The sequence below is a fragment of the Pleuronectes platessa genome, chromosome 6 (assembly GCF_947347685.1).
Source record: "Pleuronectes platessa chromosome 6, fPlePla1.1, whole genome shotgun sequence".
Classification (NCBI taxonomy): Eukaryota; Metazoa; Chordata; class Actinopteri; order Pleuronectiformes; family Pleuronectidae; genus Pleuronectes; species Pleuronectes platessa.
In genome coordinates this window covers 27,173,911-27,198,110 of record NC_070631.1, presented here as the reverse complement: position 1 = coordinate 27,198,110, position 24,200 = coordinate 27,173,911, and the positions used below count along the sequence as shown (strand labels likewise).

At 41.3% G+C, this 24,200-nt stretch overlaps 2 protein-coding genes across 2 annotated transcripts; one reads left to right on the top strand and one right to left on the bottom strand.

The window, feature by feature from the left end:
* Positions 1-1,268: 1,268 nt before the first annotated feature.
* On the top strand, positions 1,269-11,066 carry LOC128443096 (targeting protein for Xklp2-B). The gene is made up of 16 exons (XM_053425834.1): positions 1,269-1,373; positions 1,786-1,908; positions 2,220-2,339; positions 2,519-2,642; positions 3,007-3,084; positions 3,235-3,330; positions 3,665-3,774; positions 3,931-4,079; positions 4,292-4,602; positions 6,807-7,026; positions 7,156-7,251; positions 9,270-9,440; positions 9,525-9,671; positions 9,751-9,862; positions 10,352-10,518; positions 10,793-11,066. Exons 2-16 carry the CDS (start codon positions 1,800-1,802, stop codon positions 10,901-10,903), a joined length of 2,121 nt encoding a protein of 706 aa, XP_053281809.1. The 5' UTR covers positions 1,269-1,373; positions 1,786-1,799; the 3' UTR covers positions 10,904-11,066.
* Positions 11,067-17,020: 5,954 nt separating this feature from the next.
* On the bottom strand, positions 17,021-19,392 carry LOC128442305 (rho-related GTP-binding protein RhoA-C-like). The gene is made up of 3 exons (XM_053424698.1): positions 19,368-19,392; positions 18,971-19,125; positions 17,021-17,589 (listed from the first exon to the last, which is right to left on the bottom strand). Exons 1-3 carry the CDS (start codon positions 19,390-19,392, stop codon positions 17,416-17,418), a joined length of 354 nt encoding a protein of 117 aa, XP_053280673.1. The 3' UTR covers positions 17,021-17,415.
* Positions 19,393-24,200: the final 4,808 nt, after the last annotated feature.

Here is a 24,200-nt window from a genome sequence, read left to right as displayed (position 1 = left end):
CATGAGCAGATACGCCATGAAGATTTAAAAAATAAAAAAATAAAAAATAAAGTTATATTTGTAGTAATTTTAGGCCGTTTCAGCCAACCATGCTGTTTTACCGTAAAGCCACAAGTAGACGCGCAAAAAAAAACCCGGTGGCGGCTGGCTTCCCAGATGACGGCTCACTTTACTGCAGTCCCAAAACCGCCACGGCGGGGAAGGGGTCCAGTCAGTAACATGTATTGATGAGATATTATTTGAACAACACAGTGTTCTGAGCTATTTCATACATGAAGGGACTTGATTGTTAAGGGCTTTGTGTGTGAGGAGCAGGATCTCTATTCTGAATTTAATAGGGAGTCAATGCAGAGAAGCTGCAGGAGTAATATGATGGGAATCACTGATAAGAATGAATATCTGACTAGATGAACTTTAATCTGCCAGTGTATCTAATTTTAACATAATCAGCTTCATCATAAAAACTTGAAGCAAAAAAAAGTATGTTAAGATACACGATATGCTTAATAATTTTTATTGACACACAATCATATTTCATTATTTTGAATACACCCTCAACATCTTTTGCATTTTGCATTTCATGGAAAAAATAGGATCTGATTCGTTTGGTTCAGGTTTCACGGAAGTATAATCATAGGTTGTGAAATTCAACTAATAGGAAATCTATAAGTAAGTGTGAGAAGGTTAATTTGTCTTTTTTCATAAAACTTAAACTGGACCCAAAGAGAGAAGAATAAGCTTTGTAAAGATATCCCCTTATCTCTTATTCAGTTAATCCAAAACAATTGAATGCAATCTAATGTAAATCTGGATTGCCCAATTTAGTGATTGATAAGTGTAACCTAAATGTTAAAACTTTAACAACACATTTATAAGGGCTGTCTTGAAACTCATCCTTTGTCATGATTTTAATCAAATATGTCAAATGGGCGATTTCTCCAAAGATCAAGGAGACCAACTTTACACACAATACACAAGGTTCCTACCATGTGGCAGAATTTCTTTAAAAAATGTGTTTAATTTTGGTTTATGTGTGTGTGTGTGTATGCGCGCGTGTGTGCGTGCGTGTGTGTTTGTTTGGTTTCTTATATTTGTCCAAATATCCCCTTTCATAAACCTGTTATCTAGTCTAAACTTTATGGTCTTTGTCATTGTTTATGTGTATTTCAATAAAAAGAGGAAAAAATGTCCTCATTTCTGTGTACAAGCCGCGGCAATCACGTGACCAGGTCACCGGAAGTTGGCTTTTATGAACCAATGAGCGACGAGTTGATGAACAGGACGTCAGTTATTGGTCAGTTTCAATTTAAAAGCTAACGTCACATCCCTCCGCGCAGTGCTCCAAGTCCGATCGTACAGAGAAAAGAGTGTCGGTAAGTTACAACTCTTCTTTCATATTCAGTGAAACATCAGAATCTGTGAATTCAAGCTGATCTCTGATCAAATGACTGAATCGATACTGAACGTGTGTGAGTCTTTGGTTCATTTAACGACCTGACTCTTCTGAAGCAGCTCATGTTTAAGCTTAGCTAGCGTTAGCCATTTGCTTCCTCCATAACATGAACCTAACGGAGACTAGAGCGCATACGAAGAAACTGTCTCCGGAGACATTCACTGACTGAATGTTACGAACCTTTTCATTCTTAAAGATAAACCAGGTTCTCTGTTATCTGTTCCGCTTCGGTCCTGTTCTTAACTCAGCACAGATAGTTATCGTGTGTAAACTAGTGGTTAAACACATGTTGAGGCAGTTTAACTCACTGTAATGTCGCATGTTTTCTAAAGGTTCGTGTTGAATAATGGCGGAAAGCGACTGTGGCTATGATGAACGATACGAGTTCGATGCTCCCTCCCACGTCGTCGACTTGAAGGAGCTGGAGAATAACGACAGTGATGATCAGTGGTTCGGTGAGTCTCAGTGTGACTTCAGTTTAACATTGACCTGCTCAGACGGTAGTAAACACTTGTTGGACCTTCGTTGACCAGCTGAACGCTGAAGCTGTGTCCAGTCCTGATGAGCAACCCTGGTTCTACATGTTGCTAAAATACAATGAGGACAATCAAACACTCAACTTAATCTTAGTGCAGACAGTTTCTCTCTTGTTACTACTCACCCAGGCTCTGAAACTGAGGGTGCAAACAGTCTGTATGAAAGAATAACCAATATGTAAGTGTTTTAACCTACATGTTCACATCTACTTTCTCTGTCTCTCATGCAGAACAACAGGTCGGGGGCCTAACTACACCTTTAAGACCTGACTGGTCCATTATGAGAGGCAATACACCCAACCTGCCCAAAGCCATCGTGATTTCTCAAATCAAGACGGATGTAGACAGTGGTTAGTTAACTTTGCATTATAACCAAGTACAAATTATGCACTCCTTATTTTCTGTTAAGCTACTTAAAGGTGGTTTTAAAAGATTGCTTGGTCCTAGTGTGAGTTCCTCTGGTCTTCTGTAATTCAGTAACCTCATGACTTGGTCAATGTGAATCCATGTGGACTGATTAATGTTCCAGGTCCTGGCACATCCACATCTCCACCCCCAAACGTTGTCACATCCTGGGGAGCTGGAACTGCGACTCATGCTAATGGCCGACCAAAGAGGAGGACGGCGAATCAACCCCCTGCCCAGCCAAGCAGGTGCAGTTCTAGGGATGGCTACACATGCAGTACAGTGTGATCGACGTGTGCTGCCACAAGCTTCACAGTACAACAAATGAAACTGGTGCTGGAGTCTGCAGCTTTATTCGTGCACGCTCTTGAGCAAACCGATAAAACATTTGTATTAGCATCCAATGGCAAGACTGAATTAAACATGAGACAAAGTGCACAGAGGCCAAAGGTTAATGTTCTGCTTGTTTCTGCTTTGTTTAAAGTTGACACTCAGTCAGGGGAAACGGTAAATTTACAATCGGGTGGTTGGGGACTTCAGATTAAGATGTTAGCAACGCTGAACTTTTGATGTAATTCAATTTATCTTTTATTTCCCCCCCCCTCATTTTAGGATTTCAAAACGTAAAGTGACAACAACCGGTTCAGCTCCTACACAGTCGGCTGCACCACCATCAAAGAAATCCAAACCGTAAGTTTCATGATTGTCCTTTCATCCCAAGACATTTATAGATTCAGTACTAGTAGTTCAAATGATTGTGATGCCTTGTCTGCTCCCCACTTTGTATCCCCTTTTTGGTTGTGTTTCATTCATGTTTTCTACTGCGGCTGTTTGTTTTAGGAGTCCTGTTGCCAGACCAGCTCGAAAATCCAGTAGTGTCCTCCACAGAAATGGACAAAGGAATTCCAGAATTGCACCTAAGACTGGGAAGACAGAGTAAGAAGAATTATATTCAGACTGTGTGATTTTAAAAAAATCCTGAAGGGACTGATGCACCTGCTATAGGTCTCAGTTACTTCAGGGCCCTTTGAACATGTTGATTTGGTCTCAAGTCAATTTATGTTTGAACTAGATTCTCGGGATACCAGGGATCGGCTGGTTGCCTTTTTATGTACATGCAGAATCTGTCGGGATGGTTTTGTCTACTCCAAAACAGAAGTCTGTAAAAAACTAGGAGATAGTGTCCTCAATCTTAAGTATCTTAATAGTATTGAATGTATAGAAGTGGAGATTTTACTTTAAATGAGACTGAGAGGTTTTTTTTAAACAGGCTGTGCAGCTCTGAAGAACAGGAGCTGGAGCGCATCGAGATCCTCCAGAAGAAAGTAGCTCTGCACCTCAGACAGAACGAGGCCAGCTACAAAGCTGCTCTGGCTGGCAGTGAGTGGATATTAGTGACTGACTTTATATGGCTGCAGTTAATTTAGTTCAATGTGCTGATTAACTAGCTGTTAGTTTGTACCATTTGAAAATGACTGTTAAATGGAATCAAGATTCACTTTGCTTCTTGACTGAAACTTGTCTCTGTTATTTCAGATCCACCCCCAAAGAAGGTGGCCCTGTCCACGACTGTGCCTAAAGAATTCAATTTCACCACAGACAACCGCATTAAGGCGACTACTTCATCCAGTACAGCAGATAAAGAAGTGGACTTCATCAGTCAGCTTCGCAAACCTTCCTCTCCAGTAAGTTCTTATAATCCAACTGATCAAGATTCTGAATATACTCAGATTTCGTTGCCTTAATTGTCTTCAGCTCATCCTGTCTCTATAGACCTAGAGTTCAGTTCTAATGTCTTTATTGAGCAGTAATATGATCGTTTAAAAGTAAACAAATGGATATAATAAAAGCTCTTCAAACCACTTTAAACTTTATTTGAAACATTTTTTTTTTTAAGGTAAAGGCCATGAAAGGTGCCACTATACCCCAACCCTTCAACCTGTCGACAGGCAACAAGAGAAAGGTGGAGGGGTCAGGTGCCTATGTTCCCATGGCTCAGCAGATTGAGCAGTACCAAAAACGAACCCCTGACCGCTACCATCTGCGTAGTCGCCAGAGTCAAGAGAGGGGGCCACATCCAGTGAAGGGCGACCAGCTGAAGCTCACCCAACCTCATACCCCACACCTGATGACCCGCCAGAGGAGCCGGCCCACTACTGTGAAGAGCAGTGCTGAGTTGGAGGCTGAAGAGGTGGACCAACTTCACAAGTAAGAGCCTGTTCTTCATCACACCATAACGTCTTTGTCACTTTCTTAAACTGGTGGTTATACCTGCTCTCTGGACCCTTCAACCAAATGTGCACTAAATGCGAGAAGTCACACTAGAGCTGCTTCCGACATGAATTCAACTCCAGAGAGTCTCCACAAGTTCTCCTGAATATGGCCGTGTTTGAACGCAAAGGTCAATCTTTCTCAACCTGGCCCCCAGATTTTAAGTCTGAGGAAAATCAGGTGAATTTAATGTGAGAACCCCTGCTGGATTCACAGCGAGTGAGTGGGGGGGGTGGTAGGTAGGTAATGTTGACTCTAACAACGAAAACAAATATGGCTCAGTGAAAAAGGGGTGTCATGAACATAGAAGACACCAATGAAAAGGTCTAGAGAGTTTGCGCCTAAATAATGTGCAGGATTTCTTGCTGTTATGAACCTCCAGCTGTGTTTTGCATATGTGAAAAAAAAACCTGCGGCTAAAGTCCGGACCCATCTCTCCCGACTAAATCCGCAGGTGATGTCTGAAAATGGCATAGGAAACGTGGCAACCTGTGAAAGCATGTAAAAAGATGCGGGAACTGTATGGAAAGATGTATTGTTTTAGATGGATCAAAGAGCCATGGCTCAGTCATTTATTACTCCCTCCACTTTCTCCTCCAGAGGGTCTTGGTCAAGTTCATATTATGAGCAAACAGTGTTAAAACTGTAAATGTTGCCTGCTGTGAATGAATCGTTGTCATCTTATTTGCCCATATCAATTTATTGCAATTCAACAATGGTTTCATTTCATGTTGGGGATAGAATACTGTTAAGATGCATATGGAATTTTAAACGAGCTTTATAACAATATGAGAACCATTTCTGTTTGAAGAGAGCTATGACTTACTAGAACTTAAGAGTCCCCATTAAAAATTAAGGGTTGTTGGCCCATATTTTCTTTTCAATAAGGAAAAGCATGAAGTTCCATTTTTCTCATGTGACTAAATCAACGTGAACAACATTCATTAATATCTGTGATGGTGCAAAAGAAAAGTGACACAGAATGACTCATTAACATAAAATACATTTTGAGCTGCTGACATAAATCCTACAACTTGTTCCAGAAAGAGAAAACTCCATCAGAACAGCAGTGAGGACAAAATGTGAAAACTAAAGTACATGAAGTGCTTAGCACCTTAACTGGTGTCTCTGGCTCTACTGGAGGTTCTTGCACTGGCTGAGCAGGCTTAACACGCTCGCAGCCTGATACTTATCATCTCAGTACATGGCTAAAAATTGATGTCGTGCTGCCTTACATGTGAGGTTGGACTCGAGGTGCAACTCTACTGGCAACTTCCCGCATTTACTACTCTTGTCACTTAAAGCACTGACTGTTCACTTGACACTGCTGCTCAGACGCTAACTATGCACGCTGAACCCTAGCTTGTATTAAAACATAGGCGCTGTTTTGTCCATGCATGATGACGACATCAAGGTTAGGCAGATAAATACAAAGCTCCTGGCAGGTAGCCACATCCTTGCAGAGATATTATGGGGTTGGGGGGGGGGGGTTACAGAGTGATGAGCCAAACAAAAATGAATCTTTCTCCTTAACATACAAGTGTGGCTGCAATCTAATGTTAAATGGGAAATATTATGAAAATTCCACTTTTGTAGTGCTTCTACACGTTAATTTGGGTATCTGGCATGTCTATCGTCCCAAAAACTCTAGAAAAAAAACGCGATTTGTTATGGTTCCTCTATGTCAGAAACGATACGCTAGATGGTGTCGAATTCCATTACGACCGAAAAATACATCATGTTCCAACCATGCCCATGTAGGGAGTCTCGCTACATGGCCTTGGACCACCCCCCCACCATCACCACTCAAAACAGGTCAATCTGAAGAGGGCTGTTTTAGACGAGGTGAAAAGGGTGCTGTTTTTATTGATCCTTGTGGTATTTTGACCAAAATATGTTAGACATTTCATTAAGACCCTAAGGAACCATATCAACTGTGGTAAAATTGGCATACGATGGGTCCTTTTTAACTATTAAAGTTCAAGCTACAAATACTGAGCTGACACCCTGTCTTAAAGTGTCTGACGGGCTCAGGCTTTATTTAATGTCTAACGCTGATGGTGTTTCAAATTTATCAATTGGAAAATGCATCATTGAGTTTCATGGGCCATTAATTAATTAATCTTATGTTCTAATCCCAGGTTTAAATTCAAGGCTCTGGAGCTAAACAGGAAACTGCTGGAAGGTGCAGAGCATTTGAAGAAGCCAGCCGTGAAGGAACCCACAGTACCGGAAGGCTTCGAGCTGCAGATTGAAAAAAGGCTCCAGGAGAGACAGATTTCTAAGAATCCTGAGGAAGAAGAGAGGCCACATACCTTTAAATCCCAGCCTCTGCCCAAGAGGATCTTGGAAGGAGTCGTGGTGAGTTTGAAACCTGCTGCTGACACTTCAATTTCAGCTACAGGCTTCACATTAAACTTGTACTGACAACATGGAGCTTTTAAGGTTCGTCCCATAAATAAACGCAAGTCGATTTCCTCCTGTCAACAGGGAGTGCCAGAAAGGAAAGTTCTGCATCCAACTGTTCCAGAGTCTCCAGCTTTTGCTCTGAAGAAGAGGGTTCGTGTTGATCGCAAGGTCGAGGAAGTAAGGACACATTTGTTTGTCTTGTATGGAAAGCAACTTCAATATTTATTGACTTTACTGGATATTCATCAAGAATATTCACATGTCCACAATAACCAGGACAAATATCGTTCATATGTGTTGGGCATGACATCTTTCAGCATGCATGTGTCAACTATTCCAGGCCTTTCCACAAAGATATAGATGTAATTGGGAGAAGTGGTCTGAGGGGTGATAATTCTAGTTCAGATGTCTATAAAATGTAGTTTAGCTCAAGTAACCAGACACAACTGCCAATCTGGTTATCAGCTTTTGAGAAATCCCGGTCACAGAAAGAAATGGACTGAAGCTCAATCAATCAAATTTTATTTGTATAGCCCATATTCACAAATCACAATTCGTCTCATAGGGCTTTAACATGGTGTGACATCCTCTGTCCTTAACCCTCAACAAGAGTAAGGAAAAACTACTAAAAACCCTTTTAACAGGGTAAAAATACGTAGAAACCTCAGAGCCACATGTGAGGGATCCCTCTCCCAGGACGGACAGAAGTGCAATAGATGTCAAGTGTAGGAAAACATCATCAAGATAAAGGTTTTAGCAGCATTGATGAGGGTAAACATTTTTGAAGGATAACTTCAATACTATATGTCAAGCAGTCCTGCTGCAATCATAGTCTATGGTCAGCAGCCAGCAAGATAATGATCCGCCATCCTGATCAGATCCACTATAGTCCAGTCATTGTCCACTGCCGCTTATTAGGATCCATCATCAGCCGCCGACCTCGGTCGTGGTCCACCACCATTATATGATGCCAACGCGACACAGGATCCGCCATTACCACTACGATCGCGGGTGTGCGTGTGCAACAGCTGTTTTTGTGGAGCTTTGTTAGAAAATAGCACCCGAACGTGTTCCAGGAGCCCCCCCCCCCCCGGTCTCCGGCTGCATTGTACCCGTGCTTGGGTGCTCGCTCAGCGGACAGCCTCTCCTGCGATGCCCGGGTGGCGAGGAGCAGGAGGGGGGGGGAAGAGAGCTGCGCCTTATAACTTTTGTGGCCCGTACAGATTTGCTCCACGCACCCCGAGCTATACGAACCAGTGCCGGTCACCAGCAGCTTCTGTCGCTCGCTTTAAAATAAACTCATACTCGGGGTTTTAAGTGCATTTCACCGCAAAAGGTGTGTGTCACTCAAAACAGGTCAATCTGAGGAGGGCTGTTTTAGACAGGGTAAAAAGGGTGCCGTTTTAAATGATCCTTGTGGTATTTTGACCAATTTCTTTTACAGACATTTCATTTAGGAACCATTTCAACTTGCGGTAAAATGGGCTTTAAGTAAGATAAATGGAGTGGGAGAGAGGGAGAGAACTGCTCAATGCATGATGGTCCAATATTTCTTTGTAGGTATTAAATTTGAAGATTAAGTGTTTCAACACCCGTTGGGAAAGAATCATAGCAAATCATTTTTATTAAGCGTCACTTTATTGTGACTTGATGTGACGCATCAGATAAAGAGGTCATATATTGCATTCACTCTTGCAATCAATACGAATAGAGATTAAATCTACACCTGATTTGGATTAACCAATCATTCATCATGACCCCTTGGGTCGCTGACACAATAAGGACCACTTACCCTTAACCATGGCATCAAACTGTAATCTACAGGTCTGCAGATACTATGCTGCATGTAGTAATTCCCAGCACTTGGCAATTACATTGTAGATGTTTGAATCTGTTTAGGTTCAGAAATGTGAAAGTACATATTTAATAAATGGTCTCTCCAACTGGAGAATTCTCCATCTGCTTTTTTCTTTTACTGACTTGAATTTAAAAGTGGTTGAACAAAGCGCCATCACATTCTGCTCTGTCATTTAAAACATATTTTCAGTGTTTTCTGTTCTTTATAGATGAAAATTAAAATCGAAAACTGATCAGAGTAATTGATATTAATCAATGTATGCAGCACCAACTGTAACAAACTCCTCCCCCTGCTCAGACTCCTGTAAATTACCCAAACCTGCTTTGGTATCTTGTAGGTAAAACAGCCGTCACCAATCAAGGCCCTCCCAGTGCCTTACTTTGGCCTCCCCTTCCAGCCGCGGCTCCCAGAGCACCACCATGTGGAGGTCTGTCCTTTCTCCTTTGACGAGAGGGAGCGAGAGAGGAGGGCAATGAAAGAAAAGAGGCTGGAGAAGAAGAATGAAGAGGTGAGTCTCACTTCCTCAGCCACTGTGTCTTTATACTGGATGTTTTATAGGAAGTTTTCAATTACTTTCCTCTGAACCTTTCAGGTCCCCCAGTTCAAGGCCCAGCCGCTGCCAGATTTTGAGTCTGTGATTCTCCCTGAAAAGAAGAAGCTGGAGGCCACAAAGCCGGAACCCTTCAGACTTCTCCTCGATGAACGTGGTTCTGTGAAGAACAGTCGCTGGGAGCTGATGGTATGATGGATCTGCCTCTGAACGCACACAAGCACCTTTTATTCTTCACACATTTACACATGATTTCTGTGCCTCGTAGGTGAAAGGAGAGCAGAAGCAACAGGAGGAAGCAGCAACATTCAAAGCCAGGCCCAACACTGTCATTCATAAAGAACCTTTCCAGCCCAAAAAGCCAGAGCGAGCTACAGCAGGTAGGACTGACATTTAATTTTCTCCTCTTCATGAGAGCCTGATGAAGCTACATGTAGAGTTTCCACTGGACTCTGTTCCCATCAGGTAGAGTGATGGTCTCACAGGAGCTGAGTCAGTTCTTTACTGAAGACACAGCCTCTTCAGTCCTAACTCTTCATCAGTGTCTTCATCACAATCAGTATTTTTTTACTCCAACTGATCAGTGTGAGTTTTATTTTCTGATCAGTGGAAACATTAAAAGTTATATACTATAATCCAAATGAATTTGACGTTTTCAACAGTTTTTCTATGAAAATATTGTTGATCGCAGATTCATGCTCAAGGCCTGATTTATAATTTGATCACATGATCAGGTATTGAACATTGTATGTGACGGTGAAGCAGCAGCAGCCTCCTGCTCCGAGCCTCCTACACTATTGTGAGCTCACTGTGCTCCTGTCGTCTTGACTATCGGTCACTTCTCTCTTAAGTCCCCCTCTCTTCCACAGCTGTGGTGAATTTTGAGCTGTCGACAGAGCGACGTGCCAGGGAGCGCCAGGAGTACGAGCGACTGGTCAGCGAGAAGGAGGCTCTCAGGGAGCTCATGGAGGAGGAGCAGAGACAAGAGGAGGAGCAGCGACAAAAAGAGGAGATCACCAGGCTGCGGCAAGAACAGGTCACTTTCAAACACAACAGCGTTCATTGAGAGAAGATGAGAGAAAATACAATTTGAGCTATATTTCATTCTATAATCTACATAATGTGACACCGTTCTTCTTTGTTGATAAATCACTGCTGAATAAAAGTTTTATTGATGAGCCTTGGTATTGAAACCAATTAGCAGTTTGAATGTTGTATATAAAACATGGATTTCTATAAACTGAGTGTGTTACGACTGTGACTGGCTCAGATGCTGTTTGTGTGACACTCTCTCTGTATCTCCTCTGCAGGTTTGCAAGGCTCAGCCCATCAGACACTACAAACCTGTAGAAGTGAAGAAGAGTGACGTTCCTCTCACGGTCCCTCACACTCCAAAGTTTTCTGATCGGTTCCGCCTGTGATCAAACCTTATTTCTGTTGGAAATGTTTGAAAAACCGTTGAAACGTATTTTGTTTTTTTATCTTCTTCCTGTTGAGCTTTAGATTTTAACCACACACTGTATATAATGTTCTTGCTACATTAAGTCTTTATAAAAGTCAATAAAATTTGTAACGTTTAGTGAACATGTGTATTGCCTGCATAATACCTGTCATCTTCAGCTTTCAACCAGCGGCGGTTCCTCTCCAATTTCTTGGGGTCAAATTTGTTTTGATGACAGATGAATTATTTAATATTTTTTAATCAATCGGAATCCAATGTTATTTGTATAGCCCATAGTCACAAATATATATAGTAAGGAAAATTACCCCAAAACACCTATTGGGGCGGGGGGGGGGGGGCGAGACGACGTAAAATCTCATAGGGTCATATGTGAGGATCCCTCTCCCAGGACTGACAGAAGTGCAGCAGTTTTCACATGCTCTACAATGACTGAAATAGACACAATTTAATCCCTATTTGAAGTTCCTGTGTGTAAGGTTTAGGTGAAAGGGATCTATTGGCTGAAATTTAATATAAAATAATCTTAGTGATGTTTTCATTTGTGTGTTTTGCCTGTATTGTACAAATGTTTTTTGTTTTTTTTTACCCTATAATGGGACCCTTATATTTCAATACTTACATCCTGAGCGGGTCCTCTATATGGAGGCACCATGTTTTTTTGCAGTTGTCCAAACTGGACAAATTAAACATCTTTTGAGTTTTTCGGACAACTGAAGGCTAACAAGGTTCCCTTTCATGTTTGGAAGGGGCGTGTGAGGGGTATTCAGCTGCAACATGCAACTTCACCACTAGATGTCACTAAATACTAAACACTGATCCTTTAAATCTCTTAAATGCAAAGTGATATATTAACCACTAAAATTCAAGAATGTTCACTAGTTCCTTGGGGAACTTGGCCAGTGCCTCACACATTCCTGTTGTATTGCATTTCACATACAGTGCCTTGCATACGTATTCACCCCCCTTGGACTTTTTCCCATTATGTACTGTTACTAACTGGAATTCAAATAGACTTAAATAAACTTTTTCCCGTTTGATCAACAAAACATGCATAGTACTTTGGAGGTGCAAAATAAATGTTATTGTGACACAAACAATAATGAGAACAAAAAAGTTGACATCTGTTGGGTGCATAAGTATTCACCCCCCTGTGTCAATACTTGGTATAACCCCCTTTCGCTGCAATTACAGCTGCAAGTCTTTTGGGGTATGTCTCTACCAGCTTTGCACATCTAGAGATGGAAAGGTTTGTCCATTCTTCTTGGCAAAAAAGATGAAGCTCAGTCAGATTGGATGGAGACCGTCTGTGAACCGCAATCTTCAAGTCTGGCCATAGATTCTCTATTGGATTGAGGTCTGGGCTTTGACTGGGCCATTTTAAGACATTAACATTCTTTAATCCAAACCATTCCTTTGTAGCTCTGGCTGTATGTTTAGGGTCATTGTCCTGCTGGAAGATGAACCTCCGCCCCAGTCTCAAGTCTTTTGCAGACTGCATCAGATATTCTTCAAGGATTTCCCTCTATTTGGCTCCATCCATCTTTCCCTCTATTCTGACCAGTTTCCCTGTACCTGCTGAAGAGAAGCATCCCCACAGCATGATGCTACCACCACCATGTTTCACTGTTGGGATGGTGTGCTCAGGGTGATGGGCAGTGTTGGGTTTTCGCCACACATAGCGTTTTGCATTGAGGCCAAAAAGTTCAATTTTGGTCTCATCTGACCAGAGCACCTTCTTCCACATGTTTGCTGTGTCTCCCACATGGCTTCTGGCAAACTCCAAACGGGATTTTTTATGGATCCCTTTCAACAATGGCTTTCTTCTTGCCACTCTTCCATAAAGGCCAGATTTGTGGAGTAGACGACTAATAGTTGTCCTGTGGACAGATTCTCCCACCTCAGCTGTGGATCTCTGCAACTCCTCCAGAGTAACCATGGGCCTCCTGGTTGCTTCTCTGATTAATTTTCTCCTTGTCCGACTCTTCAGTTTGGGTGGACGGCCTCCTCTTGGTAGGTTTGCGGTTGTGCCATATTCTTTCCATTTTCTTATGATGGATTTTATGGTGCTCAGAGAGATGTTCAAAGCTCTGGATATTTTTTTATAACCTAACCCTGCTTCATATTTCTCCACAACTTTATCCCTGACCTGTTTGGTGAGCTCCTTGGTCTTCATGATGCTGTTTAGGTTAGGTTAGGTTAGGTTAGTTTATTGGTCTCCACCAGGGAGAAATTTGTCGTGAAGACAGGGAACATGTTGCATACATAAAAACACATACAGTACAAAAAGAACATCAAGTTAAAAGTCTGGTGGAGTAAACAGACCACTAGACAATCCTGCACATGCGGCAAGCCGACGTGAACGCATTCTTTGTTCAGTAATGATCTCCAACAAACTCTGAGTCTGTCACAGAACAGGTGTATTTATACTGAGATTAAATTGCAGACAGGTGGACCCTATTTACTAATTATGTGACTTGCAAATGTGACTTGTGAATGCGATTGGTCGCACCAGATCTTTGTTAGGGGTTTCACAGTAAAGGGGGTGAATACATATGCACTCAACAGTTTTCAGATTTTTATTTGTAAATAATTGTGAAATCCATGTAATATTTCCCCCCACTTCCAAATGATGCACTATTTTGTGTTGGTCCATTACATAAACTCACGATGAAATAAATTTTAATCTGTGGTTATACCATGACAAAATGTAGAAAAGTCCAAAGGGGGTGAATACTTATGCAAGGCACTATATGTCTTGATTCTCTTGAAGCTCGCCTACGCATGATAATTTTTCTCTCTTTTTAATCTGTTATTTATATCAAGTACATGCCAGTACTCCATACTTTGCACATAATCCTGTGCTGTTTGATCAGTCTTTTTAATCATGTGTCAGACTTTTATACATTGTCTATTTCTGGATTCATCAGCCGCCCGTCCTGTTTATTCTGGGTATATGTGGGGAACCCGATCGGCATTCATCGGTCACCCCAAACTCTTGACCACTACACAAAGATTGTGAAGAGCATGACATAACTAACTTTAACTTTCAACTAACTTATAATCAAAATATCACCAAAAACAATTATATTAACTTATAAACATCACAGGGAATTGAACAAGTCTTTGCTTAGCCTAGTATAATTATTAAGCCCAGTTGTGTTACCCATCCATGAAAAGGTTTGTGCTGTTCAAAGTCCAGTGAAGTACTCTTGTTGGTTTGTGGCTCCTGTTATTGCAGTTCAGCTGTGCAATGCAGTTCTTGAGCTGAATTTATTATGCAGCCTCTATCGTTGCTGCCTTTTGAAGGTATTAACAGTCTGCTCCAGACATGCCTGCTTGAAGGTTGGTAGAGTTTGTGGCAAGGAAGTTTCTCTGGCTTGTTGAGCTGGAAAGCTTCATTTCTCCTCCATTAAAGTTGAGCAGAAAGAGAGTTGATCCCATCTCACAGAGTTGAGTAGAAGAGAAGAGTCATAAGAGACAGAAGAAAGGGGGGACTTTGCTAATATCGGCCTGGTGACCTCATGGGTCATGGGGCCAAGAGTGACCAATAGGGGTTGAAAGTTGTGTATACGGTCAGTTTTCACACCTCGGTGTGGAGTTGAAGCACCCAGGGAGACTGAGTTCTGAAGGCCCTGCTTTGTCTCCAGAACAAATAAACATGTGGTCAGGCCTTGAGTAAACATGTAGGCCGAACTGTAGTTCACAAATACCAGGTCCCAACATACTTTAGGCATGTAAAAAGCAAGCCTCTCTGGATTCAATTAACATCTATTCCAATATCCAAAATCCAAGAATCAGCTTGTCTATGATCTGGTACTTCCTCGTGAGTTTCAAGCCCAGAGTGAGGGATGGAGAGGTGCAGGATTTCTACCTCCTGCCAACGTTATTTCCTGCGTATGCCTGCCTCTGTTGATGTGAACACGTCTGCGTGAAGAAGCTGCTACATGAAAAGGCAAAACTCTGCAGAAATTCTGACCCACTTCTGCAGATGTCCTCTGGAATCATATCTTAAAATGATTATTATTTACATGTATCTCAGCACATCGCCTTCCAGAAGCCAAGTTGTGTCCTGTTGCTGTGAGATAAAATCCATCTAGAAGTGACTGAGCCTCAGCAGGGAGGTGAGGGGTGGGGTTCTGATGAATCTGGAGACCTAGAACTAGATGAACCCATCTGCTAATTGTATTCAAGGAAGGCAAATACAGACATCAATCTGTTTCAACCATATTAAGAAATGTAAATAAATAAGTTGTTCCTCACAATAATATGCTATCTCAACATTCTCGAGTACTTACAAATGTGAATTTAATTAACATTGTTCTAATTAGAGACAAGACTCAGTACGCAAACTGTCCCTAATTATGAGAATGATCTTTGCTCTTTCAGTCAGTACAGGGGAATCTAAGCCCACCGAATTCCAATGACACATCTAATAGATTTTAAAAAACATTTTAATCCTGCTTGTAAAACTGAGAATGATAACCCATTCCCACCAACTTCTGCATATGAAATGAAAAATACTGTTTTAATTATTTGTCCATGTGTTTATTTATCTCCTGTCTCTAAGAGTTTTTACAGTCCCTACTTTTCTACAGAGCTTCAGGGGAGTCAGACAGAACAATAAATATATAAAGGCCATGTTTTACTTAATTGAGCGCTGGTACTACAGATGCATTTGTAACCACATCTTGATAAATTTGTGCATGAGATACGTGTATAAACAAAGTATTACTGCATAAACAAGTTCCAGTATGAAGGTTAAAACAATTAACCAATCAACTTGCAGAAGAGAGGCTTTTCACAGCCATAAGCTATATATGGCTGCACCAAACAATCAAATGGAAATGTGTATGATTTGATACTCAGCCTGACACATGGGGAACCTTGAAAACTTTGGGATCTCATTGGACAATTACATGATTTGTCATTACTGAAATGGTGTTAAGAGAGAAAGCACAAGACGCCTGAGGCAGAATTTGGTCATTCTCGGTTACAATTTATTTCCTTTAGAATACGTTACAAAAGACGACTGGAGAAATGTCAGGAAACATTTTCTTGCAAAAGAATATTACAAATGACCGATCCTTAAGGATTTGCTTGCATTTTGTATTTCATAATCTGACATCATATATTCTCCAAGTGTTTACCTCACCGACCTCCTGATTTTAGCTGTGTGTAAATAATACAACAAAAACCATTAGAATATCACAAAGTGAACATAACATAACATAATATACAACAGAGCAGAAAAACACATGAAGACATGAGTGAACTGGCAGAGTGGGGGGGGGGGAACCCTGTCAATGTCTAACATCCAGAGAACAAAAGAAGGGTTAAACACTGAGCTGTGGAGTTACTGTATGTTGCAGATGAACATTCACTAAAGCTGACCCATGGCACTGATTCCATCAACTATCCTCTGAGCGTCACTTCTTCAACACAAACACTGTTTTCACTCACTTCCACAAGTGACTCAAGTCCTGTGAAAATGTTTCACGTTAAAAGCCAACTGGCAGCAAGCAATTCATCCTATTATCCTACTAATGTCAAATATTGATAAAGTAACTTTACAAAAAGTAACTGAAAACAGTATTTATTTTGAGGAAGAAACTACACTACACAACTGTGTAGTAAAGGATACTATGCTACAGAAATGTACATTATACTGAATTTGTCAGGGAGACTGTTCAGTTTGCATTACCAGCTAATTAAAAGTGATCACATGATAAAATTTGGAGGATGTTTACTAAATTATGAAATAGTCTCAGAAAACTGGGGAAATCAAGGAATCAAGTCTTTTCAGCTTGTTTAAAAAAAGGCTCTGCCCCCTCAAGCAGTTATAAATTAAGGGCAGTTACTATTTCATGATTTACAGTAACTGTCCAAATGGCAATAACATTTTATTAACCCTTTAATACCCACCCATATACAGCGTGTTTGACAGGACTCTTTGATTTATTTCAATCACAGTTTGTCAAATTAAGGCTAGGTTAACTCAATCAACTTGTATTAATTAAAAAGCAGGTATAAAACACTTTTAGTTGGTCTCATTATGTATTTATACTTAACTGAAATTAATCAAACTCTGTATTTGAATTGGAAATAGTGTGAAGTACAGGTTCAAAGAAAAGAAAAGCGGGTTCATATAAAGTTCTAACTTTGGAAATTAAGGAGAGTGAAAAACATACAGAATGAAAGACAAGCAGAGTCACACTGCAAGCCATGGAAGTCTTCCAACAGCTCGTTAGGCAGGTATAAGTCTGATTAGTGTAGTGGAGTAAGAGTATGAGTAGGAGAGATGTTCCCTTATCGTCATGTTCTCTTAATTTCAGGTTTATGGAATCCTAAACTCGAGACCTTCCTATTTCATCCCTACTACTCCCCAGTCAACTGTGCCCGCCTTGGAGAAAACAGGTTCAGGGATATTTTTCTTGGATGTTTATTTCCCTCCTGATCCTGCGTTACCTGACACTATAAAAGGCAGCAGCCGCTTTTCTTGCCTCGTCTCTTTGCCTGAAGTGCTGCCCTGGTGGCCATTTCAAACACCTCCCTAACACCATCCTTCGTCTTGGCCGAGCACTCCAAGTAACCAAAGGCATTGATCCGGTTAGCCATGTCCCTTGCCTCATCTGACTTCACTGGTTCCTGCGTGGGCCGCATCAAAAAAGAAAAGGAAAATCAGCTCAACTCATAGATATCCTTTTAAAAAGTGTCAGAACATGGGATGACTTTATTTTTTGATCTCTTTACATCTTTGTATACTCTTAGCAGCTGATACATACAGTGGATACAAAAAGTCTACACACCCCTGTTAAAATGACAGGTTGTTACGATCTAAAAAAATTAGACCAAGATAAATCATGTCAGAACTTTATGGTTACACGTGTCCATTTTGAAGCTTGATCAAATTTTAGAATGCATCATTCTAAAGCTTTTTCCATTTTAAATGATTTGACTATATGCTGCTTAAAGTGGAGTGAAGTAAGCCCTAGAAAAGTGCCATTTCCAAATCATCTGCACACACAAAATGTGCAGTAGAGTATACAGCATGCTGCACATTGTCATCATCACATAAATCATTCATAATGAGTGACCTAGATATTTGACTTTGTTCTTCTCTTTAGGACTTGGCCTCTGGTTCTAACAATCATGACAACACTCTTTTTAGACTTAAGCTGAATATCATAGTGCACGTCTTAACTTGTACAGTAGCTGTAAACCAGCACTGTGAGGAGAAAAGACAACGACATCATCAGCACACTTCAGGTGGTTAACCGTTAGGGCTGCCTTAAAAAAAAGGTCCTTCCAGGACCTTCGTGGCCAAAATCTCACGCTGTAAAAACACTCTCGGCACCTTTGTGTACAACAATGGCCACTGCCTAAATCTGCTGTAATATTGAACGACATCAGTCCTGATCATGATGATCACAAATGTTCTTTAATTGTCATTATTTTAACCCTTTAAAAATACTGGTTTGTTTGAGTGACACCAGTTTTTATATTAAAAAGCCGAAAAATGTAAAAATGTTATGGAACTGAGATACATTTTTTAGGGTTGACAGAGCCTGCCATATGATACTTATGAGCTACAACATTTATGCAATTACACAGTGAAAGCTTAGCATGCTGTAACTCATACAGATATTCACAGCAAAGTTTGGGTTTCAGTTGTTACATCGTTTTGAGTATACATGTAGATGTGCACGTCATGTTTGTTTGTGCGAGTGTTGATGAGGTGTACGTGTGTGAGAGAGACAGAGAGGTAGAGAGATAGGGAGTAAAGAATTACAACATCGCACAATATTATCTCTCTGTTTGTGCAAATATACATTTAAACCGTCTATTTTGCATAGCTTTGATGCAGTACAAAAGTACAGAATATGGGAGACTCCTCGCTCTTACAGTTTCACAAACAGTTTTATCAAAATTTATTCGGTGTATTTTGACATCAGTAACCCTTGGGATTATCATGAAATTCAGTATGAACATAACCACGTTGGTTTAAACGTGTACAGGCCCCACTCACCTGTTTCATCTTCGCTAACTCTCGACGTGTGTGCTCATCATTTCGCAGGTCTTTCTTGTTTCCCACCAGAACGATAGGCACATTGGGACAAAAGTGTTTGACCTCAGGAGTCCACTTCTCTGGAATGTTCTCTGCATTGGGCACAAAGTGTTCATCTTGAATGTGGAGCAAATGGTACTTTTGTCAGAAAGCGTGGCAGGAACATGTTCCACTCTGCTATGGTCCAATTTAGATGCCTTAGTGTCCGGAGAAGTCAACAGCGCTTCTGGATAGGTAAACATAAGGCTTTTTTTTTACACAGTAAAGACATTTGTGGATGTAAATATTGTAATATCCAAATACAGTCCTATCCTTCTTTGAGGAACACTATATTTAAACATTTCAGTAATTTTCTCACACCTAACTGGTGATCCTCGGCCCATCTTTGCTCCTTAAGGACTGGGCTTTTCCTGGATGCTGCTTTTGTACTAAGTCATGATTACAATCACCTGTTGTCATCACCTATTTCAAATCCCATCATTTTGTAATCATTCTCCCTGATAACTAGCTCTAAATTGCCCCCGTCCCAACTTTTTCGGGAATGTATTGCAGGCCCGAATGACAGGAATGCATGTATAACCCTTTAACCATTTAATATCTAACCCTAACCCAAATGAAGAGAGAAAAGAGGAGGGGGGAGGGGAAGGGGTGACCAGGAACAGTTGTGTAACCATGACTTTTCAACTCTGTCAGAATAGTTCTTATAATGAAAACAATCAGAGTAATAATTACAGATGCAGATATGTTTCTAATGATAGCAGCAACATAATAAATAATAATAATTATAAATTGTTGTTGTTGTCTGAATCCTGCAGCTGTAGAGTAAGAGTTACCTGCAGAGAGAGGAAGAGACTATGTGAAGGAAAAAACACAAAGTTAGTGACATGTATTTAAATATATAAATGTGAAGCAGAGAGACAGAAAGAAGGGGAGAAGTGCTCAGTGCATGATGGGAGTTCCCCCAGCAGTATGGACCAGAGGTCTTCAACAGGGGGTCTGCGACCACTAGGGGCTTCACGGAGGTACTGCAGAAATCTTTGGTTGATTAGACAATTTTTGGTTATTTATTTTTTTAACCAATTTCCCCCCCCCCCATATATTTAATGTCTTTAAATACACATTAACATAAATCCAACATATTGTAGTGAATAGATAAATGGAGGCAGAATACGTCATCTTATAGTTTGCAATGCACACACTGCAGCTTCTAAACCTTGCACACGGATAAAATAAAAACATGAAATGTTGAACCTGTGTATTATTTGAATGGCTTAGTATTGAAAGCACAATAACAGGGTAGCTATGTTTTTACATGACAATAGGACCATTTTAATATAAAACACAATTGTATACAATACAGTAGGGAGTCCCTGCTTCATCTCTCCATCAGTTTGGGGGTCCTTGGCCTGACAAAACGTTGAAGTCCCCTGGTGTCGACCTACAGCAGCATAACTAAAGGATGGTTCAAGACTCACCTTTATCAAAAAGGAACGTTTTACATCTAACCTTAAATGTAGAGATGGTGTCTGTCTCCTCAAACCATCAATCAATTAATCAATCAATCAAATTGTATTAGTATAGCCCATATTCACAAATCACAATTTGTCTCATAGGGCTTTAACAAGGTTTGACATCCTCTTCCCTTAACCCTCAACAAGAGTAAGGACAAACAAAAAGAGACAGGGTAAAAAAAACGTAGAAACCTCAGTGAGAGCCACATGTTGGGGGTCCCAATCCCAGGATGGACATAAGTCCAAAAGATGCCATGTATAATGGAGAACATCAGAAAGATAAGGGTATTTGCAGCATTGATTAGAATAAACACTTACTGTTAATACTGTAGCATTATGAAAGGTAAATTAATTGATGGATTATTGTCGGTAATGGTCGAGTATCTGAGTGGACATATATCAAGCAGTCTTGTTGTAATTATACAATACGATCATACGATTATACGATCAGCAGCCACCACAATTGGTGGCCCCCCGAAAAAAAATATCAATGCACACAATTCTGCACAACACATTATAAGTTACAAATGCCCAAAAAAATTAGAAATAAAAGTGAATGCAATACGCTTCCGTATTCTTCTGTTGATTCTTTTTTTTACTTTGCCATTGAAATAGGCCATCACTTCTCAAAATGACTTTAATGCTGTATCTAGACCCACATACATAAATCGATTTTGTCCTGTATTGTTAAATGTTAAAATATCTAATTTATTCAAAAGGCTGTTATGTGAGGTGGAACTTCTAGCTCTAGGTCCAACCCTCCTCCTTTGATGTGCGCCGCAGGATGATGTGCTGCAGGATGATGTGCGCGGCAGGATGATGTGCGGTGATGATGTACGCCGCATGATAACTGCCGCACGATGATGTGCGCCGCAGGACGATGTGCGCCGCACGATGATGTGCGGTGATGATGATGTGCGGTGATGATGGTGTGCGGTGATGATGTGCGATGTGCGCCGCAGGATGATGTGCGCTGCAAGATGATGTGCTCTGCACAATGATGTGCAGCGCACTTGCAGGACAATGTGCACTGCAGGATGATGTGCGCCGTGCCGCATGACGATGTGCGCCGTAGGACGATGTGCGCAGCAGGACGATGTGGCCACAAGATGATGTGCTCTGCACGATGATGTGCAGCGCACTTGGAGGATGATGTGCGCTGCACGATGATGTGCGCTGCTGGATGATGTGCGCAGCACCATGATGTGCGGTGATGATGAGCGCCTCACGACGATATGCGCCACAGGACAATGTGCACTGCAGGACGATGTGTGCTGCAGGATGATGTGCGCCGTAGGATGATTTGCTCCGCAGGATGATGTTTGCTGCAGGATGATGTGCACAGCAGGATGATGTGCGCCACAGGATGATGTGCACCGCAGGATGAAGTGCGCCGCATGACGATGTGCGGTGATGATGTGCGCCGCAGGATGAAGTACGCCACAGGACAATGTGCGCCGCAGGATGAAGTACGCCACAGGACAATGTGCGCCCCTGGATGATGTGGCCCGCAGGCTGATGTGCGCCACAGGATGAAGTGCGCCACAGGACGATGTGCGCCGCACAATGATGTGTGCCCACGATGATGTGCGCCGCAAGACGATGTGCACCGATGTGCGCCCCAGGATGATGTCCACCGCAGGATGATGTGCGCCGCACGATGATGTGCAGTGATGAAAGGGTTCAGTTTCACCACGTTCCACACTAGAGGTCTGGAAATGTCTCGATTCTTAGATGCATCACGATGTGGACTCTGCATCGATGAAGAGACTGAACTCAATGACTCATGAGGTGCTGTCATTTGCCAGCACCTCGGCACACAAAACACACTGAGGACGTTGCACAGTCTGCCAGTGATGGTGAAACCAAACTGCAAATAGCTCTCGTCATATTTGCAAAGCTTTGGCTTCTTCACAACTGTCGCATCGGTTGCCTGAAGGCCTAATTATAGTCCTGCGACTGCAACCGCGGAAGGCCACGCAGCTGCATCGACGGACTCGTTTTGGTTTATACTTCTCTAACGTGCTGCGCGTGTTGCAACGCAATTCACCGCCAGAACCATAGGCGGAGTAACGTTTGTTTTCAAAGACAAAACACACAAAGAAGAGACGTCTTCTTCTTCGTCGACTGTTTATTTACATCGCCACTCCGGCTCCTCATAGCCTATTTCTGGCGGACAAATCGGCCAGTCAGTGACGGGTTATACAAGTGGTCATACTTTCGGATCTCTTCTGCCAAGTGCTCTTCTATTTGGTCCATATTCGTTCTTCTAAATCTTCCGTGATTTCCGCGTATTGTGGGGCATGAAACCGGAAACTAGACCCCGGACGGGATGTAGTAAGCAGACCAATCACAAGCCTTGCGGGCTGCGTGAGGCTCGCGTCGCTTTGTCGTTTAGTTAGAAAAATTGGCGGACACACGCAAGCCCGCAGAGGGGACGAAAGGGGCGTGTTGCGTGTCTTGCGTGCATGCAACCCGACTATAATTTGGCCTGGGTTAGGGTTAGGAAATTTTTAATAAGCTTCCAAATATGTTACATTATGAATCCATTCGTCCTTTTTCACAGATTTTCCCTTTAATTTTCTCAGTTATTCTACAGTAAAAGTACCCAAAAATTTGTATGAGCAAAGTCAGAGACACCGTGAACAGGAATCCACGCGAAGTAGCTTATAACCTCTCAAGGAATATTTTTTATGAGCTTCCAAATATGGTAACATTATGAATGCATTGGGCCACTTCCCAGATTTGCCCTTTCATTTTCTCAGTTATTCTACAGTAAAAATACACAAAAAATTGTATGAGCATAGTCAGAGACACCATGAACAGGAATTCACTCGATGTCACTTATAACCTCTCAAGGAATATTTTTAATCAGCATCCAAATATTGTTACATTATGTACACATTTTTTTTTTTTTTTACAGACTTGCCCTTTAATTTGCACTAAAAATACATGATACTTGACATGAGCAGATACGCCATGAAGATTTAAAAAATAAAAAAATAAAAAATAAAGTTATATTTGTAGTAATTTTAGGCCGTTTCAGCCAAACATGCTGTTTTACCGTAAAGCCACAAGTAGACGCGCAAAAAAAACCCGGTGGCGGCTGGCTTCCCAGATGACGGCTCACTTTACTGCAGTCCCAAAACCGCCACGGCGGGGAAGGGGTCCAGTCAGTAACATGTATTGATGAGATATTATTTGAACAACACAGTGTTCTGAGCTCTTTCATACATGAAGGGACTTGATTGTTAAGGGCTTTGTGTGTGAGGAGCAGGATCTCTATTCTGAATTTAATAGGGAGTCAATGCAGAGAAGCTGCAGGAGTAATATGATGGGAATCACTGATAAGAATGAATATCTGACTAGATGAACTTTAATCTGCCAGTGTATCTAATTTTAACATAATCAGCTTCATCATAAAAACTTGAAGCAAAAAAAAGTATGTTAAGATACACGATATGCTTAATAATTTTTATTGACACACAATCATATTTCATTATTTTGAATACACCCTCAACATCTTTTGCATTTTGCATTTCATGGAAAAAATAGGATCTGATTCGTTTGGTTCAGGTTTCACGGAAGTATAATCATAGGTTGTGAAATTCAACTAATAGGAAATCTATAAGTAAGTGTGAGAAGGTTAATTTGTCTTTTTTCATAAAACTTAAACTGGA

Coding starts and splice junctions, on each gene's coding strand:
- LOC128443096 (XM_053425834.1), top strand. CDS start 1,800: ATGGCGGAAAGCGACTGTGGCTATGATGAACGATACGAGTTCGATGCT. Junction 3,775..3,930: donor CAAAGCTGCTCTGGCTGGCA/GTGAGTGGATAT, acceptor CTGTTATTTCAG/ATCCACCCCCAAAGAAGGTG. Junction 10,519..10,792: donor CCAGGCTGCGGCAAGAACAG/GTCACTTTCAAA, acceptor TCTCCTCTGCAG/GTTTGCAAGGCTCAGCCCAT.
- LOC128442305 (XM_053424698.1), bottom strand. CDS start 19,392: ATGGGCCGAGGATCACCAGTTAGGT. Junction 19,126..19,367: donor CCGAGGATCACCAGTTAGGT/GTGAGAAAATTA, acceptor TCCACATTCAAG/ATGAACACTTTGTGCCCAAT. Junction 17,590..18,970: donor AGTTAGCGAAGATGAAACAG/GTGAGTGGGGCC, acceptor CGGCCCACGCAG/GAACCAGTGAAGTCAGATGA.